Source organism: Patella vulgata, chromosome 4 (assembly GCF_932274485.2).
Source record: "Patella vulgata chromosome 4, xgPatVulg1.2, whole genome shotgun sequence".
In the NCBI taxonomy this organism is placed as follows: domain Eukaryota; kingdom Metazoa; phylum Mollusca; class Gastropoda; family Patellidae; genus Patella; species Patella vulgata.
Window position 1 is genome coordinate 66,260,705 of NC_065882.2, and position 17,588 is coordinate 66,278,292.

The 17,588-nt window shown below is 34.5% G+C and overlaps 1 protein-coding gene across 4 annotated transcripts; it reads left to right on the forward strand.

The window, feature by feature from the left end:
• The first annotated feature begins 1,691 nt into the window (after positions 1-1,691).
• LOC126817750 (uncharacterized) lies at positions 1,692-12,440 on the forward strand. Of its 4 annotated transcripts, none has more exons than XM_050544895.1 (3): positions 1,692-1,843; positions 5,682-6,394; positions 10,716-12,440. In XM_050544895.1, the coding sequence occupies exons 2-3, from the start codon at positions 5,765-5,767 to the stop codon at positions 11,010-11,012; spliced, it is 927 nt and encodes a 308-aa protein (XP_050400852.1). In that variant the 5' UTR covers positions 1,692-1,843; positions 5,682-5,764; the 3' UTR covers positions 11,013-12,440. The 4 variants fall into 4 exon arrangements, with proteins under 4 accessions (XP_050400852.1, XP_050400851.1, XP_050400855.1 ...); XM_050544894.2 differs by having other exon boundaries at positions 1,715-1,953; XM_050544898.2 differs by lacking the exon at positions 1,692-1,843 and adding an exon at positions 3,054-3,262.
• The last annotated feature ends 5,148 nt before the right edge of the window (positions 12,441-17,588 follow it).

Sequence of the window (17,588 nt, forward strand, 5' to 3'; positions counted from 1 at the left end):
ATAAATAACAAAATCACATAAATCTTATCTAATTAAAGTAATTTAATATTATTGTTAAGAAAGTAATAAAGTATACTTATCTTTCTATCTTTAATCGAATCTGTGAAAAAAATAGCACCATTCTCTTGTTAAGTTGTTATACACTGAATTTTTGAATTTAAAATTCAGCCAATGGCCAAACAGATTTCAAGAGAGTACATTGGCTGTTAATCATAGTTTGTCGACAGGTATGCACGGTTGACAGAATCGGAGTACAGAATCTGCTAGTCATTAAGATTTAACTAGCAGGATCAAATAGGAAAGTATAGTAGGCTATTTGTTAAAATGGTTTAAGTACAGTATACATATAAATTCTACAGAAAATTATAGAAGGCTCCATGCATTATATTTTTCTCCACAAAATCTATAGAAAAAAATGTCAGAATGTCATAGAAAACTATAGGATTACACAACTGACTTGAGACAAAAAGTTAGTTCTATAGAAAACTATAGTTTTTACCACCAAATCTATAAGAACGCCAGCTGACATGAGAATACAAGTTAGTTTTATAGCAAACTATAGTTTTTACCACAAACGCTATAGAAAACTGAAGGATTACTCAAATGACTCGAGGATACAGGTTAGTTCTATAGAAAACTATAGCAGCACCAATGAATCTGTAGGTTTATTTTTTTTTCCAATAGTTTCTTACAGTATTCTATAGAATTCTGTAGGAAATTACACTTGGAAAAGGCTATCAATCCTACACAAAACTATAGTACATGTTTTTGAATCTATAGTCATGTGAAAAAAACTACAGAATGAATTTGTTTTCCTGCTGCATTCTATAGCATTCTATAGAATCCCACAAACTTCTATAGAAACCTGTACTTTTTCTGGGGGTTGAATGGCTGAATGGTTAGCGTGCGCGCGCGCTGTATCATAAAGTCTGTCATTGAGTCGACTGGCGTGGTTTCGAATCCCCGGTTGTACGTGACAAGGAGTAGGGTCGCCTGTCCAACATCGTGGGTTTTCTCCGGAGCCTCCGGTTTCCTCCCACTGCTAAAGACCCCTACGCGCAAGCGAATTATGTAAATAAAATTAAACCATGTGTTAGTCCCGAAATGACCTAGTTGTGTCGAGTGGACGTTAAACCCCATTTTTCTCTCTCTCTCTCTGTACTTTTTCTATAGGACTTTTTCATAAGGGATTGAGTCAACTGGCGTGGTTTCGAATCCCCGGTTGTACGTGACAAGGAGTAGGGTCGCCTGTACAACCTCGTGGGTTTTTTCCAGGTCCTCCGGTTTCCTCCCACTGCTAAAGACCCCTAAGCGCAAGCGAATTATTGAAATAAAATTAAACCATATGTTAGTCCCGAAATGACCTAGTTTGTGTCGAGTGGACTTTAAACCCCATCCCTCTCTCTCCAACCTCTCAACTCTATTGTACCCTTCCGTCTCAAAATCATGAATATTCACCAAAACTTGTCAGAAAATGTATTTTCAAACCCTTTTCTTCGATTCGACACCAAAAAGTCAACAAAAATCGCCATGCAAAAGGGGGAAAAGGGAAAGGGAGAGAAAGACTAAAAATAACTTTCGCCCTACATTCGTTGGTGCATGACGGCGTAGAAATATTTGGTGAGCTGTGTCCTTATGATAATCTAAAGACCGGATAATCTAGTCAAATAGAGACTAGGCCTATACCGAAGTGGACTTTTTTTTTCGTATACGAACAATCTGATCCTTTAGTTACTGTTATTGTATTTTGGTTGCGATCCGCTTTTGGTCGGATTGAGAGAATTCATATCGTGAACCTGCAATCGAGTAACTCCATTGTGATAAAAAGAGTCATTTAATCTAGGTAGGCAAGTACGCCACCGGAAAGAAACACATTATTACCTTCAACATTTAAGAGTCTACATTGTGCGTTATTGATTGTGGGGTGATGGTGTCTCATTCCCATTTATAAATGTATGTTCTTCTTAAATTTATACCTTAAAGGCTATGAGTATGACAGACATGTATATGACCGTCTACCCAAATCATGTTGGTCCTATATTTTCGGTAGCACGAATTACCCAACACACTCATTGATTTTTCGATAGGCATTGAAAGAAGAGGCTGACTGAGTAAGCCTAGCTAGTGTAGTAGCTAGAGTAGAGCGAGGCAGATTCAGGGATTGTTGTCAAATAAAAAACGTTCATAATTAATTTGCCCAAGTGATGCAAAAAATGTTAAATAATTTGTTTTTTCCAAATTGATTTTAAAGGAGCTAAATCACTAATATTTGGGACCTAGAAATTGACCAAAATGGGTCGCAACGATGATAATAATGTAATCTAATTATATAATTAAACTGATTTACATTCAATTGTTTCCGTTTGGACTCTTAATTTCAAATCAGTTATGTCCAGTGAAATATGACATGAGTCTCAACCGAATAGCAATTTCTAGCATCTGGTTATTCCAGTCTATTGCGCATGCTCTCCAGATTTGATAACAAACCTTAATCTCTCAACCCTCCGTGTTTCGAGATAAGAGATGAGGCCATTGCCTTCAATGTAGCAAATGCGAGAGCGATTCGCACCCGGCATTTGTAAACAAGATTGACAATATTTTTAATCAAAACAACGATTGGTTATTGTTATTTATAATATTTCTGCCACACCCAACTACAATTAAGCATATAATCCTACCTGAAACGGGTACAAATCCCCTCTTTTTAAATCAAAGCGACAGTAGATCGCTTTTTCCAACATTTTAAATTTACGTCTGTACACACATAAAGGCGGGGCCTTGTGTGCATTAGCCAATCAAAGTACCCATCTGATCAGAGTTGCGCAGTAGGTATTACGGCGTAATTATGAACGTCCGAATCAATTTTGATAAAAACAACACTTGATTTACTTTATTGTCAATATTTGCTGATACTTGAATGTTGTTTGAGTAGATTGGACTGCGTATGTGTAATAAGTACTAATAGTATAAAATTTTTAAGATGGTACATACATTAATAAAGAAATTGAGTTTGCCTCTTGGAACTAAAGGCATCAAATCGTAGCTAAAAACAAGCACATCAGTATATTTCAGCGTTTTTAGTTACGTTCTCGTAGCTATCTCCAGATAAGATATGGCGTCACCATTTGACATGAGTTGTGGAATTTTGTCTAGCCTCATTCTTTCTGGTCACTTGTTACAATGACGCTGAAACTGACTATTACCAATGGTAAAATGTTTATTTTGTCTTAAATATTGGATATCAGAACCCTACCTTTTCCTGGTAAGATCACATCAATCTTGATTTGAATTGACAAATAATTCGTATTTTCAGCGTGTAAGACTTTGGATGATATTGAGTTATCTAGACTTAGCTACATTGTACTTTAATTCAGATGTAAATTGTATGAGTATTGTAATATGTAACAGGCATTGCCTGGTAAAGCGAAGCTGATTGTTGTCAAATATAAACCATTAATTAATTTTCTCAAGTGATGCAAAAAATGTTAAATAATTTTTTTTTTACCAAATTGATTTTAATTTAGATCTAAATTGTATGAGTATTGGATAAATTACCGAGTAATTTTGTTTAAAAAAAAAGAGCCAAAAAGTGTGGGAATTATTTTCATTGAGCCATGTAGGCCTATGTGACGTCATTGATTAGATACGTAATCTCGCCTGGACGAGATTTGATAGGGGAGATAACTCGATGTTGACATGCGCATTGCCTGTTTTGCCTAGTGTAACCGGTTCCGGTGTAAATTTGTTTTAACCAGCAGTCTCACACTGTGACTGTTTCATGTGCTCCTGTGTTACTGGAAAAGACATTTGGTCTTGCACCGTGCCTTGCACGATGCTTTAGAGCTTCTCTATACAAATTATCAATTTTGTTTTGAAAAAAGAACAAAAACGTGTGAGAATTATTTTCATTGACGTTATATCATGACATTTATGTGTAAGCTTATATGTGACGTCATTGATTAGATGCGTAATCTTGCCTGGACGATCATTTGCTTGATAAAGACGAGAGTATCCTCGTCGAAACGTTGCTTAGTATTAAACTCAGTAATTGTGTATCCATAAAATTGTACCATGTGTTCCTTATTACTATTTAGACTTTTTTAAAAAGCATTATTATTATAATACATGTATATGGCTTCCTAGTGATTCCTACACACTAAGCTTCCCCATTAACACTATATTATAATAATAATAATTACAATTTATGTGTGATCTACTTGGACACTGTCATACTTAGGACAATAGACTGTCTATTAAATTCCAGGAATTAAGGAAGGTACATGTACTGGGGTAACATTGACCCCAACGCAAATTAGTGAGAAAGTCACTGTGTTAAATGCCTACGTGTGTCTTGATATTCAAATCTAAATATTAAACAAGCCACATGGCATCTTCTCATAGTAAAGTAAAAAACAAAACTAAAAGGTCAGGAAAATAAAAGTTGTTGATCAAATCGGTTAGTCATTACAACCAAAGGAAGTGGCTAGGTTTATGGAAGTGAAGTCTGAATTGACAATATGGCAGTCAAGTGACACTGAAGACTAAACCAAAAGAGTTGATGTACAACGTCTTGCGGACCTCAACTGCCGGCTTCTAATCTAAGCTGTAGAACAAAGACTTTTCTGCGTTACGGTTAGGCATTTGACACATGACAACGTCTTGCTGACCTCAACTGCCGCCTTCTAATCTAAGCTCTAGAACAAAGACTTTTCTGCGTTACGGTTAGGCATTTGACACATGACAATTCTATTACATTACTTTTTAGTTGCTATATTTATTAGGTGTGATAAACAAGATTCCAAGAGCCTTTATCGAAATATGAGGCAGTGGCCTTGGGGAAACTGAAAAATTTAAGACCAAATGATATCTTTTTTTCTCACTGTGCACACTGAAGTCAAATAATACATTCCAAATGTAAATGACCTGAGTGTTGTTGATTAAAATATGAAACAGCTTTTAGTCCTCTGACGAATTTTTCTCGTTTCAAAAAAATTAACTGTAATGGTTAATGTATTTAAAATATGAATTAGTCATGGCCTAGAAACTCACTCTCATTTGCAAAAATAATTCTAAAAATAGGGATATCAATGTCTTCAGCTATGGGCAACGGTTAGGAGGCAACTAATGATCTTAACATTGAGGATAGTTTGCACAAAATAAACAAAGGATAATGTTATTTGATTTGAGTATTTAAGTGACAATTTGTTTAATCTGACATATTTAGATTAAGCCCATGTTAGAGTTATAATTGTGTTTTCTAATAACTGACTGAAATAACAAGTCAATAAATCAAAGTCCAAACACCACAAAGGAGTTCTGCTTAATATTTCTAGATTTGTATAAATTTGGTATTACTATTTTTTGGGAGAGAGAGAGAAATGAGGTTTAAACGTCCACACAACACAAACTAAGTCATTTCGAGACTAACACATGGTTCAACTTTTTATTTCAATAATTCGCTTGCGCATAGGGGTCTTTAGCAGTTGGGGGGGGGGACCGGAGGACCCAGAGTAAACCCACGAGGTTGGACAGGCGACCCTACTCCTTGTCTATTTTTGGGCATCTCAATACATGTATGCATTCTCTGTATCACATCTATGTGTGATATTACTATTATGATTTGGATATCATAATTTATTATTGCAAACTTTAATAATGTGTTTAATCAATTGTATTTTCAGAAACATGATTTGTGGCAGAATTTAATCTGATAACGTAAATTGCAAGATTAAAGTGTTCAGATCAGTTTTAACATCAACCCAAGATGGAGCATCAAGTCACACAGAGAACTGCAGAATGGTTTGAATTACGTAATCAGGTTATTCTCACAGCATCACATTTCGGGGATGCTTTGGGCCTGGGTAAGGGAAAACCATATGATTATTTAGTATCTCTACTTTCCGATGATGAAGTTTATTTAAAAGATGAGAAAGACAAACATTTACAACATGGTTTCTCTATGGAAAAAATAATTGAAGAAGCTTATCAGCTATTAACTGGATCTAGGACACGTTCTACAGGATTCTGGACTGTGAAGGAAAAATCGTCAGATAAACTTTATCAAGAATATTTCGGTGCTTCCCCAGATGCTATTGTTTTAGGCAAAAACTATAATCCCAGTTGTAACGTGTTCGATGGCGAAAGTCAAGTAGGTTTAGTAGAATTTAAGGCACCAGTTTATCAGATGTATCATGACGTCAATACATTACAAGGAATTCCCAGATATTATATAGCACAGATGCAAGGACAAATGGCTATAACCGGTGCCCCATGGTGCGATTTTATGGCTGTCTGCTGTGAAACAAAGGACATATCTCTCAAAAGAGTATTTTATTGTGATGAATATTGGCAGAAAATAGGGGTTGTGTTGAAACAGTTTTGCATGATTTTAAAGGTATTATTTTCCAGTAATAATCCACAAGCTATTTTAATAGTCTAATAGAGCAGTCAGCACTACAGAACAGCCAGGCTGCCTGAATGTTCAGTGCTATAGAAAACAATTATTATTATAACTAAAACTGTGATGCAGTAATGACTGGTTTCACCAGTGCCGCGTTACCCTTGAACTTATGTTACTTCCGGTACCAATGAAACCGTTAAACACATTTCTACACAAGCATTGCACACATGTTATAAAATGAATGCAGAATCAACCAAATCCAGCAATATCAATTCCATTTATACATTTTTTACCATGTATTAATGTCAAAAAAGTGATCCTGAAAAAAATTTGTTACTAACTTTACCGCTAAGTTAGCTGTCTTTCTAATGGGAAATTCAAATGCGAAAAAAATCTTAAAAAGTGATCTTGACAAAACGGTTTATTTCTCGACATGGGAAGGCGCTGGATGCAATTTTTGGACATTTATATATTCGTTTTGATCCAATCTATATTCCATTGGAATCAAATAACATTAAATGAATAATAAATATAACTCATTTTTAAAAAAATGTTTGTTTTGAAGCTAAAAATACAGTTTTATCCGGGGATAATGAAAATGTTAAATTAGTTTTATGAAATCATAAATGGCATAAAGCATCACATGGTGAAAATTTTATGAAAATCGAATAATAATTGACACTTTTATCGACCAAAAACCTTGAAAAGTGACATGTAGAAAATCGTCTATTTCTCTGCAACCGTACAAGTTAGAAACCAGTTTGTGGTTTATGTATGATCGTATGGGTTCATTCTATTTGTTGATTGGAATCAAATATCATAATTTTAAAAACATTACAAATCAGACTCAATTGAATAAAATCTGTTTTGAAGGCTAAAATACAGTTTTTGCCCATACAGTGTATGACGTCATTTCCGGTGACAGTGAAGATGATAAATTGGTTTGACCTAATCAAAATTGGCATTAGGCATCAAATGGTAAAAACAAATTGAAAATTGAATAATAATTGACTCTTTTACCGGCAAAATATAGTGAAAAGTGACGCATGCAATATTGCCTGTTTCTTGGCAACTGCTCATGTTACAAACTAATTTATACATACATTCTCTTCGTATGGAGTAATGCTACAGGTTTATGAGAGTTGTCAAGAAATATTTTAAAATACATTGTAAATAGCTCATTTTTACCTTTTTTTTCACCTGTAAATCAAAATGGCAGAAATACAAAACTGGAATTTAAATAAATAAGCCTGACATATTTTGCGTCTTTAGTAGGAGCATATTTATTTTGATCTTTTAGATTTGTAAGCATTAATATTTGTATTTGAAATGGCCTTTCTACTGTCATAATTGAAGTTTTGGGCAAAATTATTTCACTTCCAGTGCGGACCGAAAATTTTATTGGTATAAAAAAGTTGAGAATTCGCACAACAGGGCATATGAGCTTTTCTTTTATACAAATCAGGCAATAAATATTTAACTTAGAATCCATAAACTGAAATTAAAATGTGAAAAATCTTAAAAAGTGATCCTGACAAAATTTGTTGTCTCGGTAAGGGAAGGTACTAGAAACACTTTTTTGATATCTATATGATCGCATTGATTCATACTATTTGTCCATTGGAATGAAATATCATAATTTTATACGAATAATGAATATCACTTACTTCAAACAAATATTTGGTTTAGAGCCCAAAAATACAGTTTTTGACAAAATAACATTACTTTTGGTGATAATGAAAATTTTAAATTACTTGTATGAAATTTTCAATGGCATTAGGTATCACATGGTGAAGATTTTATGAAAATCAAATAATAATTAACACTTTTAAAGACCAAAAACCTTGAAAAGTGACCTGTTGAATATCGCCTATTTCTCCACAACTGAACAAGTTAGAAACCATTTTTTGATATCAATATGATCGTATGGGGTTCATTCTATTTGTTGATTGGAATCAAATATCAACATTTTAAACAAATAACAAATACGGCTCATTTGAATAAATTATTTGTTTCGAAGGCTATAAATACAGTTTTTGCCCAAATTACGTCATATCGTTGACACTGAAAATATTAAAGTGGTTTGAGAGAGAGAGAGAAATGGGGTTTAACGTCCACTCGACACAAACTAGGTCATTTCGGGACTAACATAGGGTTTAATTTAGCAGTGGGAGGAAACCGGAGGACCCGGAGAAAACCCATGAGATTGGACAGGCGACCCTACTCCTTGCCACGTACAACCGGGGATTCGAAACCAGTTGACTCAATAACAGGCAGTATGATACAGCACGCATGTGCTAACCATTCGGCCATCCAACCCCCCTAAAGTGGTTTGAACTAGTCACAATTGACTTAACACATCAAATGGTGTCACATCAATTTTTAGCAGAATTTGAACCGTGGAGCATATGAACTTTGTTTTATAAAAATCGGGCAATAAATAATTAACCTAGAACCTATAAACTGAATTAGCCAATAGCGGCCAAGAAAAGTTATCGAGACAAATTTGCTCCAACCAAACAACCCTTTAACCCTGGGTAAAATGCCATAATAAAATATTCATAAATAAAAAAAGTTTTTTGTAAAAATTTACATTTTCAAAATTTGGCGCCTAATATCTGCGAAGATTCATCGAAAATCAAAAATTTAAACTGGCTATGTTATTATGTATCAAATGTTAAATCCGACGATTATTGTTAATATTTTTAAAAAAAGACAACTTCAGCGATTTCGGACATTTCGCATTGTCGCAGAACGTTCAAAACAGCTTTAATCTGTTAAGTCACACCCACTTTCCCAGTAAAACCGAAGACATCGAATTGATCCAACAAGTAGTTTCTGAGATATGCTCAAGTGGAAAAAAAAAAAAAAATAATAATAATAAGAATAATTTTAACAAAAACAATAGTGTTTCACACAAGCTACGCAGTGAGTCAATATACATATATACACAGATGCACCTACTAAAACCTGTATTTTCTCAGCTATAAAAATGAGCTTACTACTTCTTACTCGAAACATTTATCTGAAATACAAATAATTCGGCACACGCTACACAGTTAACCTGAAGTTACCATTTTAAGGCCAAACGACTGTTTGACTATGAAATATAACAAAATATAAGAAATATGTTGTGTGGCGTTACTGTACATGTCTACATGTATGGTCACCTTTGTTAAGTTAACAAACTGGTTATGGGATAATCATTTGTGGTAGTATATTGTCATCACCCCTGTGCATCCGGTCATCATAATTGTTGTAAACACTATGGGCAGAGTTTATGAGATTTCTTTTTGAAACTAATCATAAGAAGGAAACTTATTGAAGTTGTCTTTGAAACCTTGGAAATGCTCTACATATAGATGTTGTTTCAAACTTGCTGGGATTGTTTAGGTAGTCTTAAAGCTGATGATCTTCTTTTGTTTTTTTGTGACTTAAAGATACATTATGGGAGATTAGATAAAGAGCCTCCAGTTCTCGCTATAATACATGTACATGTAGTTAAAAACTAGTTAATGTAAAGGGAATTTGCTGAAAATTGATCCACTCGGAACCAAGATTTTAGCGATTGAATTTTTGGCCTTGCCTCGATCATCATTACTGAAGTCGGTATGATAAAAAACATAGTCTCCATTATCCATTTCATGATTAAATCATGAATGGAAGTCGAACAGCAAATTGGAACCTAATCCAATAAACATCTCAGGCTAGCGATGACATCGAGTGTTGATTATGGTGTGGATAAGTTAATTAATGTCTAATTAATAATTTAGATAACATTTCAGGCCTAAAGAAAGACCAGCACAATAGACCGATTTAACTCTTGCATAATGTATGTTTAATGTCAATTAAATGAAATTGGGTTAAACATCCTACTGTTCTGCTCCAACTGGGCTGATCACCACTTAATTCATTCTAAAATGTACTGATATTGATTATTTAATTAAAAAATAATAATAATAATCTCCCAGATTGGATTCAATCAATCAAAAAGAGGCCTATCAAAAGATTTTAGCAAAGATTATATGTGTTTAAAGTTTCAATTCCTCATATCAGAATTGAAACATTTTTGGACTGATATTTCTTTTATAGATTCATCTTTTATAATATTGTAGTGTATGCTTGGGATTAAAAGTCCCTGATAATCCGAGACTTTATGGTAGAACCCTATTGAAATTCAGAAAACAGTACTCATTACTAAAAACAGGGAGATATAATCACACATTTGGTAAAAGAGAAAAAGTTCCTGTGTGATAAACAAAAAAATCGCAGAAAACATTTTTTAATAATTTAATTGTTTTTATTTTGTATCTAGGAAGCCAAGCAGAAAAAAGCTACAGCAGTTCCGACTCCTCTTGATTTTCAAGCTGCAAAAAATCTGAAATTTGTTCCCCAAAGAAAATCATTTTTCACTGGGGAAGATAGGATAAAGATTGTAGACCTTTTGAAAAAGGGAAAAAGTCAAAATTCCTTTATTGGCCCTTCAGCTGTGGAATATAATTACAGTATACTAATAGGTGAAGAATACAATTTACCTGAAAGTCTGGCAGATTATGGAAAATCTCTCTTAAAAGAAATTGATTTATCTATCAGAAGTAAAGTTTCTGATTGATAAAAAAAAAAAGTGAATTCAATCAGACAATTGATGTGAATTTCTGTGAATGTTGTAGTTTTATTAGTGATGTGAAAAATCGTGTTAGTAATTACTTGTAAAAGTATACCAACAGTTAGTTTAATTGTGAATAATTTGGATCTTTTCATTACACATAATACAGTTTATTAGAGTCTTTGGTGCAATCTGTTTCACACAGGTATTTTAATAGCAATACCTCTGTATAAGATGACTGACCATTTTAAAGTTTAAATGTCTTTTACATGTGACGTCACATCACTCGGTGTCGATTACTGACTCAATGTTGCATACACATTGTTTATATAAGGTGAACTGGTCCGGGCACAATTATTCCTTCTTACTCATTTTATATAGCCTACCCATTTACACCAAACAGTTTATCCAGATATACTTCAAAAACCTTTATTTATTTTGCTAATACTTCAAAAAAATGTTCTGGAATTTAATTTTCAAAAGGAAAAATGTTAATATTGCTAATACTTCAAAAAAATGTTCTAGAATTTAATTTTCAAAAGGAAAAAAATATTGCTAGCTAATTAACCCGCACTGATGTCATCCCTATCAGTGATTGTAGCGGCCTAGCAAATATTTACTGCTGATCAGTGTGTCCTTTGTGTTTTCAGTGCAAGAAAATGAACTGGTTTGAATTGAATCTCAGCATGCACTAATTTATAAGTAGAACCTATTATATCTTTCAAGTAAGGCCTTTGTTTAAGGAGCCACGATGGCTAAGTGAGTAAGACACTGGCTCGCTAGTCTGGAGGTTGTGGGTTCGCTCCCAATGTTGGCCTAGAAAGTTCATCGGGGTTTTCTGGCATGGTTTCTCTGTGTCAGAGATGCAGGACGGGGAGTGCCTGACAAGAACAGCTGTCTAGCCGCTCTGATGGGACGAAAAACTAAGGTCCTGTATACACATTGGCATGCACGTAAAAGATCCCTTGGCGGTAGGCATTCGATATGAGAGTAGGAGCTTAGTCCAAATAGGCAAATGGGTTGATTTTTTTGCTGAGTCGGCCAGTTTTTTCGGGAAAATGGGCTGGAGTCTCTTACACATTCAATCGAACCAAAATGAGGCCAACAACTCACTATTCAACTGAGTCATTTAAAAATTACATAATGCTATATTTACTAACCACTTTTTCATCCTAAGTGGGGTAATAATTGTTTTTCTAATACTGAGTGGTTGATTTTTTTAAGACCGCCCCTTGGAAAATGTGTTTGTGCACCTCTGTACATTAGTTCAAACTTCGTAATTTGTTGTTTATTATTGTTTACTACAGACATTCTTAATTTAATTGAGGTAGCCTATTTGTTGAAATGTTGTTTTATTGTAATGTATGGTAACTGAATTTTTTAAAACTGAAATGAATTTTTATATATTTATGAATAAATACATTAAAACCAAAACTTATTGTGTGTCTCTATCAAAGAGAAAGTAAAATAAAAACTGTGACCAATCAAGCTGAAGCTATTGAAAAATGGTCTTTTGTTAGTAATATTATGATTCTATATATTTAGTTTGGATAATAACCAATTTTTGGTTTTATGTTATATTCTTCTAGAGAGCCACCGTGGCTCAGTGAGTAAGACATTAATTCGCTAATCTGGAGGTTCCGTGTTCGATCCCAGCATTGATAAGAAACTTCATCAGAATTTTCCTGCATGGTTCCCGCTTGTCAGTGGTGTAGGGCAAGAGGGTCTGGCAAGAAACAATTGTAGTCGTTCGGACCGGACAAAAACTGCAGAGGTCTCGTAATTTGTGTGAACGAAAAAGAACTTATAAAAGTAGGAATTCGATACAAGAGTAGGCTGTAGCACTGCTGTCTAGGTAAGTTTTTTCTCATAGCAGACTGTACAGTGTATGGCATAGGCCTAATGCCCGTCTTCATAGCCCAGACAGTTGGACGTTCGCAAAATTCTACTGTGGCGATTGGCGAACAAAGAAAAATCTTGGTGAAAAATAGTCGGTAAGGATTCCAAAATAACTTAGAACAGAGGTAGGGGTAAAGCGTTTTTGTTTTTTTTCAATATTGCAGCTCAATACGGATGAACAGCAACAGTGAGAGGACACAGTCCGGCCACTGGCGGTCAGACACCGTCCCTAAAGGAACCGTGCAGAGATAATGATCGTAAAGGGGAGATAACTTCAAAATATACCACTGGTATGGATGCAGACCACCAAATCTTTTCCGTTTACTGTACAGTGTTAATTCTTGTCCCTTTTCCAGCTCTAACGTTTTCCCAGTGTCGTTGGGTTGAACGCTGTTTTCTACACATCTTGTCAAAAGCTTTTATGAGGTTGACTCACTGACATACTATTATTTAATTAGGTCCATGGGTTAAACCATGAAGGTAGTGGGCCGTAACCAAAGAAGTGGCAGTCCGATGTGCTCCAAAATCGAACCTATGTTCTTTCATTCCTGGGGTTTTACGTCCCCTTCCATCGAGTTATGTGGGACATCAGCATATATACTACGTGACAAGATGGCTGCAAATTCTTTTCACTAGTAGAAAAAACGTGATTTTTGTTTACTTTTAGTGTTTCGATTGACACCCAAAAGTGCAATGGTTATCGGGCAAATATGTGACAATCTGCAGTGGTTTAAATTCATTAAATTCAGATATATCAAAACCTGAAAACTTCACAGTAGTAACTCCAAATACCACGTACGGATACACAAAATTCCAGAATATCCAAACCTGAAATGTCGGACAATTCCTTAGCAGTTACGGAACCAAACCCCAGTGTCAGTTTAACCCAAATATTACACGTAGCAACAATAATACAGATAGTTCAATTGATAATTGTAAAACGAACAGATTTCCATCGGTAAAACGATTAACGGCCATCGTTTGGATTTCAGTAAAATTCCCACTGCCCATATTATGTGGACCAACAGAATATGGCAAACAAACGGTAACCAATGAAATTTGTGAAGAGTTAGTATTGGTTACCGGATCAGGTGATTTAGCAATCTGTTTCACAGAGGATTACGAAAGTGTTCTAATATCTCTGTAAAAGATGACCGCCTTCAACCCGTGGCTTCACAGCATGTGGCGTCAATCATTGGCTCAATGGCGCGTGCATTGTTTACATAAGACGTTACTAGTTCGGACAGAATGGTGCCTTGTACTCGTTTTAATACCCATTTACACTAAATAGGAAATAATTTTTACCTACAAATACTTCAAACGTCTTTATTTATTTTTCTAATATATAAAAAAAAATGTTTTAGAATTTAGTTTGTCGGTGAAAAAAAGTTAATATTTGTGACTCATCAAGTCGCATCGATCTCATCCTTATCAGTGATTGTAGAGGCCAAGCGAATATTCACTGCTGAACAGTGCGGTGATTTAGATTCAGATCGAACTATTTGCACCTAATATCGCTTCTAGGAGAAATGTTTTTGAAGCTAGAAATACATGTTTGTGGGTTGCTCCCACAAAAGTAGGTGAATTCCAAATTTACACCAGTGTGTTAAATCTCTTGAACCGAAAACTTTCTTAACCCCAAGGGATTAGTGATAGGTTTTTTTTTTACAAGACGATGGTTTTCATCAAGTTAATGTTATCAATCAATACTATTCCACTAAGTTCCATGTCTGAAGAGCTCGGGTATAAGTTAGTGTTTGGGTAACACAGATAAGAAAATAGTGTTATTATGGTAGGCCTTTAAATACCAATGTTTAACACAACCGTATCACTACATTTAACTAGTGTTACACATATACATGTCACAATTCTATGGAATACAATTATTACTGCTTATTTCTGAGCGATTTTTCGTCTAGTCTTCTCTAGTCATTATCGCTCAGTAATAAGCAGTATAATTGCTTGATAATGAATAGAGAAATGTAATCGAAACGTCGATCAGTAATAAGCAGTAATTGTATTCCATAGAATTGTGACCTGTATATTCCAGTTGAATTACTAAATGCCATTGAAACAATGGTGTTACACAATACACAATGAATTGACCCAATGTATGATGGTTATGCTGCAGCAATTTTCAATTATACTTGGTCAATGGGGTCCCCTATAGGCGAGAGAAGTCACGCGATACAGTAAAAATGGTTTGAAATGACAACTTCTGGTATAACTGAAAATTGTTGGTTTTTTTTACCCTAAATTCAAAGCGCTCCTACTCGAAATGCTTTGACCCTAAAATTTTGATATCTGCCAGGTATGATAGATAGGCCATGTGGTCTACGTGAAATCCTTCAATCGTGTTGGAATGAATGACCCGCGTGTAGCTTGGTGGATCTGATATAGGATTGCCTGTCTCAATAATCAATCCGGTTAAGTTTATCTGGTACAATAATGTTAAAGATCAGATCCCAGAATATTTTGAAAATTTTAGTGATTGTAACGTTTTAAAAGATAGAAGTGATACTGGTAGTCTTGAAAAGAAAATTAATGGATTTGAAACGACGATTATAGCAACTATAGTTTCAATCCTGTCTACAAATGAGAAGACGTCTAAGTCAATTTTGCTCTATTTTTCAAAAACATTTCAATGATCCAATTATACGCCAAACCATGGACCTTATAATATATATTATAAGGTCCATGGTCAAACTTACTACATACTAAACAGATTTCCTCTCTTTAGATGTGAAATATAGAATGGTAAATGGATATTATCCGAAAATTCCGAAATGTCATTAGCTGTGAAAGAGATGGAGACTGATAATTGTAAATGACCTAGTCAAATCCAAATTCTGTTAAAGGAAACGGGAATGACGTAGAAAAATATTTATGTGCACTAAAGAAGGGTGAAAGGAGTAAATTTAGACTTAGTTCACATAAACTGGAAGTTGAAAAAGGGAGATACAGTAAACCCTTCATTCCTCTTAATGAGAGATTATGTAAAAACTGTAAACCTTCAATTAGTGGAAATGAGAAACTTGTATTGTTATATTGCCTTTTTTTATGATTTTTTGCCAACACAATATAACTGATTCAATTTAACTAATATACTAATGAATAATGAATGGCGAATAGAAAATGTTAGAAGTTTTGTACTAAATGCCTCCAAATATGTGATACGTGGCATTAAAATACCATTTAGATTTTCATAAAAATTCTCTTAAGTGACTTATACAATTCATATTTTGAATGTTAGAAGCTTTGTACTGAATGCCTTCAATAAAAAGAGGAATACAAATGTGTGATATGTGGCATTAAACATTGACGATTATATCTCCATTTAGATTTTCATAAAAATTCTCTTAAGTGACTTACGGTTCATGTTTTGAAAACTAATGTTATTTCGAATATTTCAAATCAAATATTATAATGCATCACAGTGTGAAATGTAGGTCTTATAAGTTTCATCAGAATCAGCGGAACTTCTTTACACCCGAGCCACTTTCAAAACTCACAAGAACCCGATTAAGGCCAGGTTATTAGTTTGTTCAAGAGATTCCGTTTTTTATAATGTTGCTAAATACATGTCTAAGCTACTTAATAATTTAGAAAATATTTCAGGCCTAAAGAAAGACCTGCAATAGGCAGATTTAGCTCTTGCATAATGTATGTTTAAGGCTGTGGTGGAATGAGAGATTGACAACTTGTTCTATCATAGTCAGTTCAATGGCAAGCACTACACCCATTTTTTTTTTACATAAGGTAATAGATGTGATTGTTTCTGAACCTGTGTGTTAATTTTAATAATCGAGCCTTTGGTCAAATGACCAATTTTCCAGGCTTATCTTGATTTAGTTTCAACATATTACAGTCCATGAATAGTTGAATTTCTTGGATTTTGGATTGAATGTTTTATGTAACGGTTTCCTGATTAGTTTCAGGGATACGTGAATCATATAACCGTGTATCATCTGCATAAAAGTCGCGTTCAAAATGTTGTACAGCTTCTTGGTATACATGGTAAAGAGAATTAGACCAAGGACAGACCCACGTGGTACTGCACGGTCGTGGATTATTCTGTTTCTATTTCGATACCACAAATAATATTCCAAATTCCGGAACATTCATCATCATTATGTCTGCTTAGTGATGAACTCTTCGGTCAACGCTGGTAACCTCTAGGTTAGCGTGTCAACGTTTTACCATGGACCGTATATGGTTTTACTCACTGAGCCACCTCGGCTCCTCGCAGATTCGCATTCAACACTTAACTATATAATTCCTTTCGGAGCGGTTACTGGGCGAAGCCCTGGTCCGCCAGAGACAATTCCGGTAGTAACTATAACCCAATCCCAGCGTCATATCTTTGCTAATAAAATAAAAATCATAAATTGTTTTGTTTTTTTATTTCTATCCCTTGTGTGTTATTCATTACATTTACTCGCAACAAACAACCATTTTGGATAAGTAAGTATATATCTATTTGTTAAACATTAGCCCATTACTGTTATTCTTGTCGAGATATTCTTTACCGAGTGCTCTTACAATAATAACCAAAGGCTACTTTACACTTCCGGTAATAGTTCCACTCTACGCTGCAGACAATATGATAACCAAGGTAACGGAGACGCTAGGTAATGTCACGTTCTTTCGTTCATTGATTTGACTCGGTTCTACAACTCCAAG